Source organism: Pyrgilauda ruficollis, unplaced genomic scaffold (assembly GCF_017590135.1).
Source record: "Pyrgilauda ruficollis isolate IOZ18807 unplaced genomic scaffold, ASM1759013v1 scaffold84, whole genome shotgun sequence".
NCBI lineage: Eukaryota > Metazoa > Chordata > Aves > Passeriformes > Passeridae > Pyrgilauda > Pyrgilauda ruficollis.
In genome coordinates, this window is record NW_024530377.1 from 2340269 (window position 1) to 2356088 (window position 15820).

Below are 15820 nucleotides of genomic sequence, written 5' to 3' on the forward strand. Positions count from 1 at the left end.
ATAAAAAAAAAAAAACCCCCCCAAAAAAAAAAAAAAAAAAAAAAAAAAAAAAAAAAAAAAAAAAACACAACAAAGGAAAAAAAAGGGAAAAAGCAAAGTTATCAAGTTATCTGGAGGAATGGTTTCTCATCCTTGTGGAGCTACACTCTCAAGAGAGGGATTGCTGGACTCCTCAACAAGACAAGGACTGGAGCCCAGTACAGCAGCAGGAAAACCTTTGTCCACATGCCAGGTCACCCTGGGAAGAGTCAAACTGACCACCACAGGAAATGCTGCATGAGTCTGGGGCACTTGGTGTGCTCCACAGGAGAACAAAAGCCCAACCCCAGCATCACAGCAGGCTGTGGTGTCAGGTTCATAAATGAACTGAACCCTGCAAGTCCGAACGGATCCGACGTGGTGAAGCGCTGCTCTCCTTTGATTAACGTGAGGCAGAGGCTTGTGCACACCTCAAGAAATCCAGGCATAATTAAAGCCACACACCTCCCTCTTTGTCTAAACAATGGCGTGTTTCCTACTGCCTGAGTTAAGGAATAAAGAGATGAAATGGTGGTGACACTCCTGTGTTTGGAGCTACGCTGTGTGAATCTAAGGCTGGGGGCTAAGGCAGAGCTGAGCACTCCAGACAGAAAAAAGTCACCCTACAAACTAAGAAACATCTAAGGTACATAGCATACACCCTCCCTGGGCTAGCAAGAACTTCACCATGTGGATCTGTTCCTACCTAGTGTGAAGGACTGGGTGTTATGTCAATTAATAAAAAAATCACCTGTACAGCAGGGCTTCGTTCATACCAAATACTGCAGGAGAAAGCACTGGAAATTGAGGAATTGTTATCTTGCAGGCTGCAACAAAACAGCAACATTCTGCAGGCAGCTTTTTGTGGCTTTTATTAGTTCCTCTAGGGCGAATTTTCCACGCTGCATGGTGTATTTAGTCATGCAGGCTCTTTAAACACCAGTGGGAACTGCGCAGTGGGTGGAAGATACAGGCATTTAACTTGCCTGGTTTGCCTTTAAATTGCTGGCCAGGCACCTCGTTCTGCAACTCCTTTGCTGGGGAAGGCAGTGAAAGTGGAGCACCCTTCCCCACTCCTTCCCCCACATCCTTGCTGGTCCCTGCAGCCCACCCCAGGCTCTGCCCTTCCCTAAATTCTGAGGGAATCCACAATCTTGCTTCTCAAGCCAATGCCTTGTGAAGGCTGACCTAGAACGGAGGCTGGGCAGAACTAAAGAATAAAGCAGGGATTTATGAAAAGGCCTCCATGGATGCACCTTGGGCAGCACAAGAGCCCAGCCAGGGCTGCCCCCAAGATGAACCCAAATGGTCCCAAAATGCACGAGCACTCACGGGGTCTCTCCCTGGGATCAGCTCTGCTCCATGTGCACATTGCAGTTCAGTGTCCAATTCCAGCTCAGCCCCTGCACTCCCATCCTGCTTGTTTTTCTCTCTCCAGCCCACGGGGTTTGTGCTCCTGGGCTGAGATTTGGATCATTTGTCCTTGGTGCCCAGCTGGAGCAGGAATTGTTTTGTCTCCCTGCTCTGTGCACAGAGCTCACCATCCCATAATATGAACCCAGACCCACACACTAAAGCAGCACAGAGTCTGAAAAACACAAAAGCTCAAACCTGAGGCATCAACATCAGTGATCTCAGGTAGGTCCCTTCAAAAGCAGGGGAGACACGGCGGCGACAGCCTGCTGCACGCAAAACCCGCGGCGGGAGCTGGGGAGGAGGGAGAGGAGCCTTGGCCAGAGCCCACGCGGGCTCGGGGATGGTTCATGCTCATGTTCATGTTCATGCTCATGTTCATGTTCAGGCAGCTCTGCTCCTTCAAGGGCTGCATGAGAACCAACACGTGAGCACCAGGCAGGGATGGGAGCCGCACGTGTTTTCCTGCCCGCTTCCAGCAACGCTCGCTTTACCGAAGGATTCCGAGATCTGAAGATTTCCATTTATTTGTTTTTATTTTTAGTTCAGTTTGTTTTTTAACTCAGTGCGCGCAAGACCTTCTCTGCTTCTACCATTTGTGGATCTTTCCATTCTAGTTCGTACGAAAACACTCACTTGCAAAGTTTTAGATGCTTTAAGAAATTATTTTTGCAATTTTTTTCTATTTTGTAATTATTTTTTTTTTAAACTAGTAGATTCACTCACATAACCACAACAGCTACTACAGTCAGCTATTCCCAAACACTGCAGGGATCTAATTCCCAGGAACAAAATGAGTGCTTGGAAAGTGCCTTTTTTTTTACTGATGACACCTGACAGGCTGCCCTGAACTCTGCTCTCACCTCCTGGTGTCCTGAACTGTGCACTTAGCTCCTGAGGCTTTATGTCATTTTTCTGCAAGCAAAACTCAAGAACCCACTGCATTGCACTCAGGGACAGAGTTCACCAAAAGGTTTTCTGCATCAAATCCACTGGATTAATTTTTAATCTCTGCTGGAACATGCAGTATTTGCCTCTGTACAAAGTCTCTGCACTTGGATATTGAGAATGCCCCCACATTTGTCTGTGGGGTGTTAGGGTGTCTGGTGGCAGGGGAGGTTTCCCTTGTTTCTTTTTTCTGGAGGTAGGGGGAAAGGCTATTACATTTTTGTTCTTTAAAAATGCCTGAAATTTTAAAGAAATTTGCACAGGTCACAGATTTGGACTACCAAAAATTATGACTAAAAATTAATTCCAAATACCAACAGAATGTGCACTTCAAACCTATGTCTTTATTAACAGGTTTTTTTAATGAATGCACTTCAGTTAGCTTCTAAAATAAACTTTTCTGAAACAGACTTCATTTCCATCCTTTTCCAACCTGCCCTGAAACTTTTAACACCTCCAAACCAGTTTCAGGTGGGACATTTGCAATGCTTCCTTTCAGAAGCAGCACAAACCAAAGCCAAACACCCATTTTAATCCATGGTGAATCTGCATTACTGTGACAGGGATGGTTTTATCCCCTCCCCTGTGCCACCACAATCAGATCAATCAGAGAATTGATCACGGTGCAAACCAGCTTTGTTGGTTGGGATTAAAGAGCCGTGCAACGACAGCCCTGCATGGAAACCTTGATCAGGAAGGGTAGGAAACAAGCAGAAGGGACACACAAAACAAAGGCTCTCCTCCTCTGTAATAACAGGAGAGCAATTGCAGCTGATAAAAAAGGGGCTGTGCTACCTACTTCAGGCAGTCTAATAAAAAAGAGACAACTGCTCCTTACCAGCCTGGCCCCTGGGTATTGCTTGCACCTACAGTTAACCACCTACATGAAGAAGCTTTATGATCATGAAATTTGCCATCTGACTAGGCTGCTTCTAACTTCATTCTCAGAAATTATGCAGCTGAAGCAAGTAACAGTGAAGACCACAGAGGCCAGACCACCAGCACGGTACAACACAGCAGCAAACTTCACACTGGTTTAAACTGGAGAACTGGGGAGGGGAGAAAAGCAACTACAGAGAGCTTAAAGCAGCACACAGCTGAGAGCAGCTCGTTCTGCTTCAAGTTCCTTAAAACCAAAATGCAGGAGATTAAAAACAACTGGTCAGGCTTGTCTGTGTGTACATGAACCCACACATATACACATGTATGTCTGCGTACAAATATATGTATGACAAGACGAGGAGCTGCAAAAAACCCAGGCTGGACAGTGAGAGAAACAAGAGCATAAAAATAATGTTTCTGCCCAGAAGTATTAAGCTGCAGGTTGGCTTAATTTTAAACAAAAAGTGACACTCTTGACCACGAAATTTTGGAAGACAGGAGACCTGCGAAGCAGCAACAGAGATCATGAGGGCATGGCAGCTGGCAACAAGTTGGGCATGAGATTTCTGCACGTGGTGGGGTGTTTATTCTCCTACCAAGGGCCCTGCAGAGAGATCACATTGCAGCAGGGAAGGAGCAAACTCCCAGCCCACGAGGGCAGAGCTGGAATGTGGCATTGCTTCCCCCGTGCCGGCGATTGCCACATCACAGCAGCTCAGGGGACACATCCAGAATGTGTGTGGAGGGCAGGAGAGCTGAAGAATGAGCTCAAAAGATGTGGTCCAGTTGAGCAAAGAAACAGAGGTCAGGCAGGATGTAAATACTGGAAGATTGAACATGAGGAACACTGGAGAAAAGGGCAAGGGAGCATCGTGTTGGTACAAACAGGAGGAAAAGGTTGACATGAAGGAAGACAAAACCTGCCTGGGTATGGAATAATCCTGCCAAGGAAAGCACAGTGTTTAAGGCAAACAAGATGGAGCAGGACATGAGCAGGGAAGGGAGGTCCCAGCACCAACTCACAAGGGAGGATGGATGCATCCACCTTCCAAAAAACAGCAAACCTTTCCCTTGCGCTGTACGCATTACACACAAACACTTAAAATCACCAGGGAACCCTGCCATGTGCCTTTGCTAAAGTTAATATCTGTCTATCTATATCCCTGCCCAGGCTAATGCCATCCTCCTAATTATCCTCCCAGTTCAGCACAGGCTTATGTAATGGCCAGGCTTTACGATATGGAGGCACCCAGTTGATGATAAGTTCTGTACAGCAGCACTGCCTGAGTCACCAGCCTCACTCAGGGCTTTACAGTGAGCACAGCACTCGTAAAAGGAGCAGGGTGTGTTTGCATTTAACTGCAGGATGGCACAGCAGCATTTCCAGTGCTCTCCACTGGAAGACTGACTGCTTCCTGGCTCAAGGGCAAGCAGTTTGTAAAGGTCCTCCCTACCTCCAAACTCTTCTTCTGCAGTCTGCAACATCTCTTCACTCACCTTAGGACTCTGTTAGGGACAGGTCACACACTAAATTAATGCTGACATCTAAAAACACTTCAGTCAGCAGCTCCATTAGCCTTCCAGCAAGAAAATGTACATTAAATCAAGCTGCAGGGTCTGAAATTTAATTGTAAATTTCACGTCACGCAAAAAGAAGGTTCGGGGCCACATTTTTAAGGTGAAGGCACCTCACAGAATATGTTCATCTCTTATTCTGCACATAGGTTCCTGTGCCTGCTTTGCTTCTTGGAGGGCTTTCCAAGATGCCTGTGGATGTAAAAGACTGCTGGCTGGAAAAGGTTTGGATCAGACCATTCCTTTCTGGACTCCACGGAAAGGATCTGAAGACCTTGATGTGTTTCACACAGAAGCACATCAGGGATGTCAGCAATGACCTCACCAGAGACTTTTCTATTTTTGCACATTTTGCACTTTGCCCCCTCGTGTTACATCACCATGCAGATATAGGCTGTGCAGCAGGCAGAACACCAGGCTGTGAAACAGTGAGAAAAACACAGCCTTGCTATCTGGGCTCATGGATGAGTCAAGAATCAGGAATTTAAGAAGTTATGCAAGCAAGCATGAACTTTTAAGTAAATAAATACTTAGCAAAGGCCTCTCAGCACTATTGTGTGAGAACAGGCTTTCAGCAGTTGAAATCCTGATGTTCTGGTCATAATAGCATGACCACCTGCAGATGCCTCCTACCTCAGAAAGAAAATCCTTCTAAGAAATAAATGACTAAGAGGCCTAGTAAAAAAGCTGAGACCGTCACAAGTGTGATTTCATCAGTGGCACACACCTCTTATGGCTCCAACCCTATAATGACATCAGGAAATCTGTCTTTATTTAGTGAAAATTTCATTTTTAGAATGATACAGGCAAGACCAAGGGCACTTGATCAGTGAGAGGGCCAGGAGCAGATGGATTATGGCACTGGTAAAAAACAACTGAACACTAAAATAAAACAGGGAAAAAATGTATTTCAGTCTCTGTGCTCTCTGAAAGAAAGTTGAGAAAGCAAGCACAACCTCCTTGGTCCAGCTGACCACAGAACCTCCAGCAGAGAAGGCTAACAAGTTTGCCTGTTCACTCTGGAAATGGGTAACGAAAATAATTTCATGCTGTTACAGCCACAAAAGAAATTCCTTTCCGTGACCTCTGGTATGCACGAACAGCCAGGACAGAGATCCTTCCTCTCTGTACATGCCCTGAGCACATGGAAATGAGCTGCCTCTGGGAAGGCTTCCCCAGGCTCCAGCTGTAAATGAGATCTGTGCCTTTAGTGGTGCAGACAGAGACTCAGAACAAGGCAATCATGGCAACTGTGGAGTGGCAAAGATGATTTAGAGGCCCACACCACTTTTCTCCCCCTGTTCTCAAAAAAATTTGTGGCAGGACCCATTAGGTCTCAGAACCAGAGTTCACTGCATCCCTCTAAAATTTCAGGAGGGTTCTCACAACTTGCCTAACCACACCTCTATTTATGTACTAGAATGGTGCATAAACCAGGTGCATTCATTTAAGGGCAGTATTTGGGTGGATTTTAACACGGGAATCAGAGGGGTTGGGTCAGTGGGCATTTCTCTAATTCTAAAGGAATGCTGCTGCTTTCTCTCAGGCTTTTTCCATCTGGCAGGAGCCCTGGGGGTCAATCCAAAGGTTGGACACCCTGAGCACAGAGCATCCAGTGCCTACCTTGACGTGGTAGTGGGCATCCAGCAGGATGTTTGCAGGCTTGAGGTCCAGGTGGAGCAGGGGGGGGGCCATGCAGTGCAGGAAGTTCATGCCCACCGCTGTCTCGTGGATGATGCGGAACCGCAATTCCCAGGGCAGGGGCTCGGAGGCCAGGAGCTTCTCCAGGGACCCCGTTTCCATGTATTCCATGACCAAGCCTACTGGCTCTCTGCAGATGCCATAAACAGGAAGGATGTAGCGAAACTTTGCCATTTCCATCTTCCTGGCTTCTTCCAGTAACTCCATGCGCTCCCTGGGCGGAAGAGAATGGGAGGTGAAGGATGGAGCAGCTGCTTCTCCTCAGGCCAAGCAGCACAAAAACAATTCTTATAAAACCCAATGGCACATTTCATATCATCCCCTGATTGACCCAGACTGCATCTCAGCAGCCTGCACCCCAGCTGTATTTCCATATTTACTGATTTGGGGTTTCATGCTTTCCATGGTAGGCTGTAGAAGAGGTTTTACAACAACTTCTGTGAGCCATCAAGAAGTCTGATAAGAGGATTCACGTTTACCCCTGAAAGAATTTCCTACCAAGGTCACTGACACAGAAACCAAGAAAGAAAGAAGGATAAATAAAAGAAACCTGCAATTGCCTAGTCCAATGAGCACTTTGTTTGTCTCTCGTGACCAATGGGCAAAGTGTAAACTTAGGAGTTTTGTAAGAAAAATAAAAAGCATTCATGCTATAATAAAAACAGTTGGAAGCCTTCTGAAAACGGAGTGTGTTGCTTTGTACTGTCTCTGTCTCAACTATGAGAGTAGGCAGCTCCCAGCTGCAGGAGCACAGGTGAGCCCTACACTTCTGCAGGGTGAATATCCCCAGTGCAAAGCCCATCTCCCTGCTTTGATGGTTATGCTGTGCTGTTCAGAAAGAGGATGATACACTTAGAGCCCAGCTTTACCACTGCTGGAACTCCTTGGGCTGAAGTAATTAACTTCTGGTGAGTCACAAGGCTGTGTTAATCAGAGAAGCCAGACAGCACCTCTTCAGCATCCTGAGTGTTCACAGAGCCAAACCTTGGGAGAGGAATCCTTGCACCCACCAGTGAGGGGAGCAAACTGCCCGCTGCAACCAGGGAGACCCAACAAAACCCTCCCCAAAACACAGATGTGAGAAGTCCAAAAGCGCACCAGCTCAGCCCCAGCAGGCGCTGAGAACTCCCAGCTCACCATTCCCAGTGATGTAACAGGCCTGGGCCCGGCAGCTGGAATGAGCACCCCGGGTTGTTTACAGGTCACTTCAGCCTCACCCTGCACAGGGGTCAGTGTTACTCAGCCCGAGCTGCAGCCTCCCAGCTCAGGACCCTTAATTGCTGTGCGTTTCTTCTGCGCCTCACTCACAGCCTCCTGCAACAGCCCACAGGGTCTCAAAAAGAGGAAACAAGGGTCCCGTCCCCAGGCTGGCTGTGCCCACAAAGAGGGGCCACATCTGATGGTTTAAAGACCCTTCAATCTGTAAAAACTGCATTGTTAGTGATTATGAACTCTGCCCAGAGCAGCTTTGGGCACGGACACATCACTGCTGCTGCCACAGATTCACAGAAGAGGGCACAGGGAGGTCAGACAGGTAATATTTCCTGAGCAGACCCTCTCTTATTACACAGCAGCTCCTGCAATGCACCCAAAGATGTGCACACTATCTAATGGACAACAGTACCTGAAGTAAAAGGACAAAGTTTGTGCTCTGTGCCACCAACAAGTGATGCCAGTTACCACTGTGGGAGCCTCATGGCAGAGCCTCGGCTCAGCCAAACTATTTTGGTTTTAAAATTTCAAATCCAAGGCCATTGTGCACTTCTAAAAAGAGAAAGCACCAAGTCCAGCCTGCACACAGCCAAGTCTTCTCATGTGTCCCCCAGTGCCTGGATGACCTGGGAGAAGCTGAAGCACAGCCTGTGAGGGACTCTCAGATTTTGGGAGCTGTCATTTGGCCCTCAAACTCAGCAGCAGGACACTCCCCAAGGCTGGGAATGCGGTCTGCTGCCTGCTGCAGGGTAACATTTCCCACCAGGAGCAGCAAACCCATTTCAGAGGCAAGATCAGGCTGAAAAATGGTTTAAAAAGGAGGGACATACATGCAAAGAGAGAAACAAAAAAAAAAGATAAGGGAAATCTTTTCCATTAACCATGTTGGCTCCTGCTGCTCCCTACAGCAACTTTCTTGTGAAATAATTGCCTTTGCAGACAAGTACCCAGTTTGCTCTTTGGCACGCTGGAAGGGAGCGCCCATGAATAACACAACCAACTCCTTGCCCCCAAGCCACACGCATAGCCAGCATAATTCACCCAGCATAATTCACCGGGCCTGGGCTGAGCTGGAGTCAGGGATGTAAAATACCTGTCTGAGCCCTCCCAGGCAATGCTAGAGCCCGGCAGCAGCCAAGGTCTGACAAGAACCACTAAGACTCCTCGGGATGGGGTGCTCAGGCTGGCAACAGCCTCAGAGAGCATCGCCAAAAGCACGGATTGGCTGCTGGAAATGGGGCGTTTTCTAACAAATCAGAACTCTCTGTTTCATTAAAGTAATGTCTAAAAAAAAAGGCTCCATTTCTGCTTGGACCAGATCCAGCTCATAGAGTGAATTAAGAGAATAACAGGCGAGTGCCCTCTATCTAATTTGCCTGTTTAAATAAAGCCCCCATGCAACAATTACCACCCTTAGCACTTTCCCATACCCAGAGCATTCAAAACCCCATCAGCCAGCGGCCTGGCACAGCTCGTGGGCTTTCCAACAGCTTCCCAAAGGACCCCTGCCACCTTCTGGAAGCAGAAAAGAAGCCAAAAGGAGCGAAGCGAGCCAAAGCAGCCACCAGCAGCGAGCTACCGACACAAACAGCTCTCAAAGCAAGATCTCCTCCAGCAGGCAGAGATCAAAGCTCTCTCCCATCCCTTCCCTTCCCTTTCCCCTCGCAGGATGCCAGCGGCGCTGGGCACGGGGCGAGGCGTTCCGGGGGCGCCCATCGCCCCAACAAAAAGGCTCTGCCCCCGGGATGGAGCCGGGAGCGCATCCCGCGGATCAAAGGGCGCGGCGGGGGCGGCGCTGGAGCGCTCGGTTATTCCGTGCTCGGGGCTTAGCCTGGGCTGAGCAAAGGGCAGGAAAAGCAAAGCTCCTGGTGGGGCTTCTCACTCGGGAGATGTAGGTGTAAGGCTGTGCCGGAATGGTTTGTTGTTTTGTACCCACGCGGTTGAAGAGTGGGAATTGTCTTCTCTAGTGGGAATTGTCTTCTCCGCTCCCCTCTCGCTACAGGAGGGTGTCCTAACTTTGTTGTGATAAAGGAAAAAGAAAAAAGGGAGAAGAGGGGGGAGAAGGGGAGGAAAGAGGGGGGAAAGGGAGGAAAAAAGGGGGGGACAGAAGAGGGAACAGAAAGAATAGGGGAAAAAAGAAGAGGGGAGGAAAGAAAAATTGATAAAGAAGAAAGGACAAAGGGAGAAAAGGAAAAAAGGGGGAAAAGGAAAAAAGGGGAAAAGGAAAAAAGGGGGGAAAGGAAAAAAGGGGGAAAGGAAAAAAGGGGGAAAAGGAAAAGAAAAAAGAAAATTATAAAAGAAAACGAAAAAAGAAAAAGAAAAAGAAAAAGAAAAAGAAAAAGAGAAAATGAAAGAAAAAAAGAAAAAGAAAAAAGCAAAAGAAAAAAGAAAAGCAAAAGAAAAAAGCAAAAGAAAGAAAAAGAAAAAGAAAAAGAAAAAGAAAAAGAAAAAGAAAAAGAAAAAGAAAAAGAAAAAGAAAAAGAAAAAGAAAAAGAAAAAGAAAAAGAAAAAGAAAAAGAAAAAGAAAAAGAAAAAGAAAAAGAAAAAGAAAAAGAAAAAGAAAAAGAAAAAGAAAAAGAAAAAGAAAAAGAAAAAGAAAAAGAAAAAGAAAAAGAAAAAGAAAAAGAAAAAGAAAAAGAAAAAGAAAAAGAAAAAGAAAAAGAAAAAGAAAAAGAAAAAGAAAAAGAAAAAGAAAAAGAGGGAGAAAAAATAGAAAAACGAAGCTTACAGGACAGCTGAGGTCATGCAAATGATGGGCTGCACACACTTTCTCCTGTAAATAGTACCAGAAGACAGGGGCTCACACATCAAGAGCTCCAGCACTGGGTCCAGTGCCAAAGGAGCATCTCTGTCACAAAAGTCAGTACAGATCACTCATTTCAAAGCAACTAGAAATACACCATGAATTGGAGACCTCCAAAGAGCTGTCTGCTTCCACTCCACATCAGACAGCCAGGGCTGCATTCCTTGGATTCTCCTGGAGACACAAGGGCCTTGCTCTTGCCCACTGCCCCAGTCCCCAGGGCCCAGCCCTTGTCCCACAAACCCTGCCACAAGAACAGCAGGAATTACAGCTGCACCTGCATTTGCATGGATCCAATCTTTGTGCCCTAGAGATAACACTGCCGTAAAACTACAACCTTAGACACACCAGGCAGTCCTTGCAGTTTTATATTCCCCCACCACCACATTTCCCTAATGGAGTCTGAGACAGAGCAGTTAAAAGTTGCTCCAGAGGAACTCAAAAATTGCTCCAGAGAAGCTCAAAAGTTGCAGTTGGGGCCATTTGTGTGAGCCAGCTCCAGACACAGAGCAGCCAGGCTTCTCCCAGCCCAGGGAGATCCAGCCCTGCTCTGCAGTCAGGAATTTCAGTTGCCTCTTCACAAAGTGCTGGGGGTGCAGGTGGGGCTCCCCCAAATCACACCACCCCTGAACACCCTCAGGAACTCCTCTCACCTGCATCGTGGCAGAGGTTTGAGGAGCAGTGGCCTCTGCTCTGCAGGGTACATATTTAACAACTTCCACACTGCTGACTCGCAGAGAAGAACGTGAATGTGAGAAGACAAAGCCCACTGCGTGGTCAGGGCAGAGTGTGTCTGGGGGGGAGGGTGGGAAAAAGGAAGAAAATCCCTTTTTTTCAGGTTAACAGATGTCAGCCCTGCTAGCAGATCTGTGCAGTTCTGGTACCAGAGGAGTACAGGACAGCCAGGCTCTTTAAGGAGCACAAAGTGACTCTTAGGTTCTCCTTACACAGAAGAGACATTCATTCACCTTCACCACCTAAACAAAAATGCAGCATCCACTAACAGCGAGGCATTTCTAAAACCTCCTCAATTTCAAAGTCCTGCTCCATTCCCAAATCCAGGATGTGCAGAGGGAGATATATGTAGGGCTTTGCTTGGGGTTTTTTTGTTTTTTTTTTTTTTCCTTAATTTTTTTCCACCTCCACAGCCTGTAGTCACCCCCATGGCCAGCAACTCCAGTAAAGATCCCTCTCCAGGAAATGTTACACCTTACAGTCAGCACGTTTATGTTCAACACAAGACATCAGCAAAGGATTCTCTCTCTCCCAGCTTGCCACTGTTTTTCTGAAGTCCACATTTCCATTCTGGCTCACACAGGTAAAGAGAAGAGACTTCACTGTCCTGGGGGAGAGGCTCCTCCACCCTTCTGGGTCTCAAAAATCTTTTGTTCCGATTTACCTTGAACCTCCCTGAGAGCATCCTGAGTCCCAGGAGAGGAAGATCTCAGGAAAGTGGGAGCAAATAAGGTGTTAGGAATGGAATTTGGCTGCATTGTCTGAGAGGGCTTGGGCTTAAAGGTAAAGAACCATTCTGGCTCCGCATTCAGTTTTTCTTCTGCTTGAGGCCACTTGGCTCTATGATGTGATAATTGCCGAGGGAATTACTCCAGATCTCTCACTGTCTGCAGAAACACAGTAAGAGAGACTACACAGGGTATTACCACCACCAAGCCATTACAAACAGGGTTTTTAATGTGGTACCAAATAAATACATCAGAAAAAGCCTCTGTGCTTTTCAGCTAATGTTTCTGATACCACTGGCAATTCTTCTAACTCTTCACAGGGTTCCAAGAAACAGCTAGTCAAGCTAATCTCCAGGATTAACAATCTAATTACACAGGCTTGTTGCAACCTGCCAGCTAAAGAGGCTGTGTTTGATTCTGTCTGTGCCCCCCACCCCACCATTTGAATAGCACAGGTTTATTAGAAAAGTTTTGGGTAAAAAGTCTCAGCATAACCATCTCCTGAAAGGGGTTTGATAGAACAGCCCATGAATCAAATGAGCAATTAAAAAAAAAAAATTAAAACTCAGTTTACATTTATTTAGCAGGGGCAGCTCTTTCAAAAGCCAGGGACACTCCAATTTCTAATCAATGCTCTCCTCAAGCATCTAAAGCACAGATTCTGCAGTAAAATAAGTTATTCAAGGAGTGGTTTATTAAAATCAATCAGAAGGTGCAGGAGCCCTGTGGCCTCAAAGTTCCCAATTCTCAGGGCATTTTTTGCTTACTGAGCTGCATGTTTGTATGGTCTTCCAGTATTTGCACACCTCATAGCCACGGAGGGACAAGTGGCTCTCTACTGCACGTGGTACACATTAATACAGAGATCTGATAGCAAATCTCAACGCTAATTATTAAATATTAAACTAATAAATAAATATTAAAATTAATTACTAAACATTTTAAAATAGGTGTAGCATCCTTTGTCTCACAGTGGAAATTAACTTTTGGAGTAAATTTCTAGATGTACAATGCAAATGAAAAGTTCCAGCTTATTTTTCAGACACGTTTTAATTTTAGCTTCAAAATTAATCACCCACGGTACTATTTTGATCAATAAGCACCAAACCTGAAATCTCCTTTGAGGTTTTAACAGTAGGGGGCTTGCAGATCAGCACTCTCCAACTTAAAGGTCTTTTCCATTTTATTCACAGACAGCACAGTTACCTTATGCATGTAGTAAACTCTCCGTCTCCAAAGGACATTTAATTTCATTTACTGCACTCTATAAGCCATGCCTACTGCAAAGTCAGCAACTCAGATACTGGAAAAGATGCTCAAGTACCCCAGAAATCCTGCAGAAGATGGGTTTACAAACGCTTTCAGTCTTGGGCTAGCTTATCTCCCTCTTTCTGCACGAAAGGCACCAACAGGAAACCTTTTGTGACCGAGCCAACCCACGTCTCAAAAACTGAACTGCACAATCAGCTTGTGAGCTGGTAGAGATCCCAAAGAGCAAGTGGAGCTGGGAAAGCTCCAGGAACACGGTTTGGCACATTCACTTCCCTGTGCACAGAGGCTGAGCTGCTGGAAGCGCTCACCACCGCTGTCCCTACAGCACAGGGATGTTTCCAGAGATGCACCTGACAGCCTTCCTCTCCTGGGAAAGACCTGCACTCCACAGCTCCCATCCCTGGAGGTGTTCAAGGCCAGGCTGGATGGGGTTTGGAGCCAGCTGGGATAGTGGAAGGTGTCCCTGGTCACGGCAGGGGGCTGGAAGGGGATGAGCTTTAAGGACTTTCCCAACCCAAACCCATCTGTGATTCCGTGAGAGCAGCACAGCCCATCGCGCTCACCGAGGACCACAACGAGGGACAGAGGCAGGGGAGTGGGGCACCTTCACCTGCAGTACAACACACCTGCAAGGACTCATCCCGAGCAGACAGACACACGGACACATTTCCCAGCACGGCTCCTTTCAGCACCCGCTCCCCAAAGACACCAAAGGGCGTCCAGCGCCCGCACCCCAACCACATCAGCCACAAATCCTGCACCCGTGAGCCAGGCCTGGCTCTTCCCAAGCCCCTGCTTCCCATCCCAGACACATTCCCACTCGTCCTGCCCTTCCCATCCCATCCCGGCGCGGTCGGTGCCTGCTGGGGCCGCAGCGAGCCCGAGCAAGCCGGCACACGCACGGCTGGGCAGGGCAGGAATGCTTTCCGCATGGCTCCGAGGGACAGCCGGGACACAGGGGTATTCCATGGTTCCCAGGGACAGCCGGGACACAGGGGTATTCCATGGTTCCTAGAGAACCAGCAGAACATTTGGGGTATTCCATGGTTCCCAGAGAACCATCAGGATATTTGGGCTATTTCATAGTTCCCGGGGAACCCGCAGGACATATGGGGTGTTCCATGGTTCCCAGGGAACCCGCAGGACATTTGTTGAGGCTGTGGAGTTGTAGAGAGTGAGAAAGTCCTTTGGGCTATTTCATAGTTCCCGGGGAACCCGCAGGACATATGGGGTGTTCCATGGTTCCCAGGGAACCCGCAGGACATTTGGGGTATTCCATTGCTTCCAGGGAAGCCGCAGGACATTTGGGGTATTCCATGGCTCCCAGGGAACCCGCAGGACATTTGGGGTGTTCCATGGTTCCCAAGGAACCCGCAGGACATTTGGGGTATTCCATTGTTCCCAGGGGCAGCCGGGACTTTTGGGGTATTTCATAGTTCCCAGAGAACCCGCAGGACATTTGGGGTATTCCATTGCTTCCAGGGAACCCGCAAGACATTTGGGGTATTTCATGGTTCCAGGGAACCCGCAGGACATTTGGGGTATTTCATGGTTCCCAGGGAACCCGCAGGACATTTGGGGTATTCCATTGCTTCCAGGGAAGCCGCAGGACATTTGGGGTGTTCCATGGCTCCCAGGGAACCCGCAGGACATTTGGGGTATTCCATGGTTCCCAAGGAACCCGCAGGACATTTGGGGTATTCCACAGTTCCCAAGGAACCCGCAGGACATTTGGGGTATTCCACGGTTCCCAGGGAACCCGCAGGACATTTGGGCTATTCCATGCTGCTGCGGTTGGATCCGAGATGGGGTGTGAGGCTGCACACCGGCAGCGCTCGGTCGCCCCGCGGATCCCCGGCCGCGCATCCGCGGGGCGACTGAGCGCTCGGAGCGCCTCTCCAGCAAGCCTCCCTTGTCCCCCCCAGTGTCCCCCATTCCCTTCTTATTCCCCTTACTTCTCATCCACATGGAGGCTGGGCGAACACTTGATGGCGAGCCACGTCTTCCAGTGGAGGTGCCGCACCTTATACACCTGCCCGAAGCCCCCCGAGCCGATCTTCTCCCAGCTGCTGAACTCGCTCTCCTCGAAGGTCCTCAGCAGCCCCATGGCCCAGGGCGAGCCGCCGTCCCTCGCCATGGCCGCAGCCGTGCCCGCACCCCGCCCGGCTCCGCGGAGCGCCGCGCTGCCGAGCGCCCGCCCAGGTGACTCAGGTGTGCCGGGGGGACCGGGCTGCCGTCACTTCCTGGGACGGCCGAGGGGGTGGGTTTTGCACGGCTCCTTTTGCTGTCCCGGGACACGGAGGCGAGGCAGTTCTCGGGCTGGAAGTGCCCCGGGGTTTCGCTCCGCGGGCACGGCGATGGGGGAGCGCCGCGCACGCTGCCGAGCTGCGACAAATAAGCTGTGACAAACCAGCTGTGACAAACAAGCTGTTAAATAAAGGAGAGGGAAGCGCCAGCCGCCTCATTCCTGTCTTTTCTTCTTCCCCTGCCCAGGGAAGCGCAGCGGGTCCCCGTCCCTCCGTGCCTTGACCCG

At 48.5% G+C, this 15820-nt stretch overlaps 1 protein-coding gene across 1 annotated transcript in view; it reads right to left on the reverse strand.

Annotated features, from left to right (window-relative positions):
• The window catches only part of RIPK4 (receptor interacting serine/threonine kinase 4), a 25388-nt gene extending 9964 nt beyond the window's left edge, over window positions 1-15424 (reverse strand). The window contains exons 1-2 of the mRNA XM_041487788.1: window positions 15243-15424; window positions 6460-6751 (exon numbers count right to left, since the gene is read on the reverse strand). Coding sequence (XP_041343722.1) covers window positions 6460-6751; window positions 15243-15424 — 474 coding nt within the window. The remainder of the gene's footprint in view (window positions 1-6459; window positions 6752-15242) is intronic.
• Between the last annotated feature and the right edge of the window lie 396 nt (window positions 15425-15820).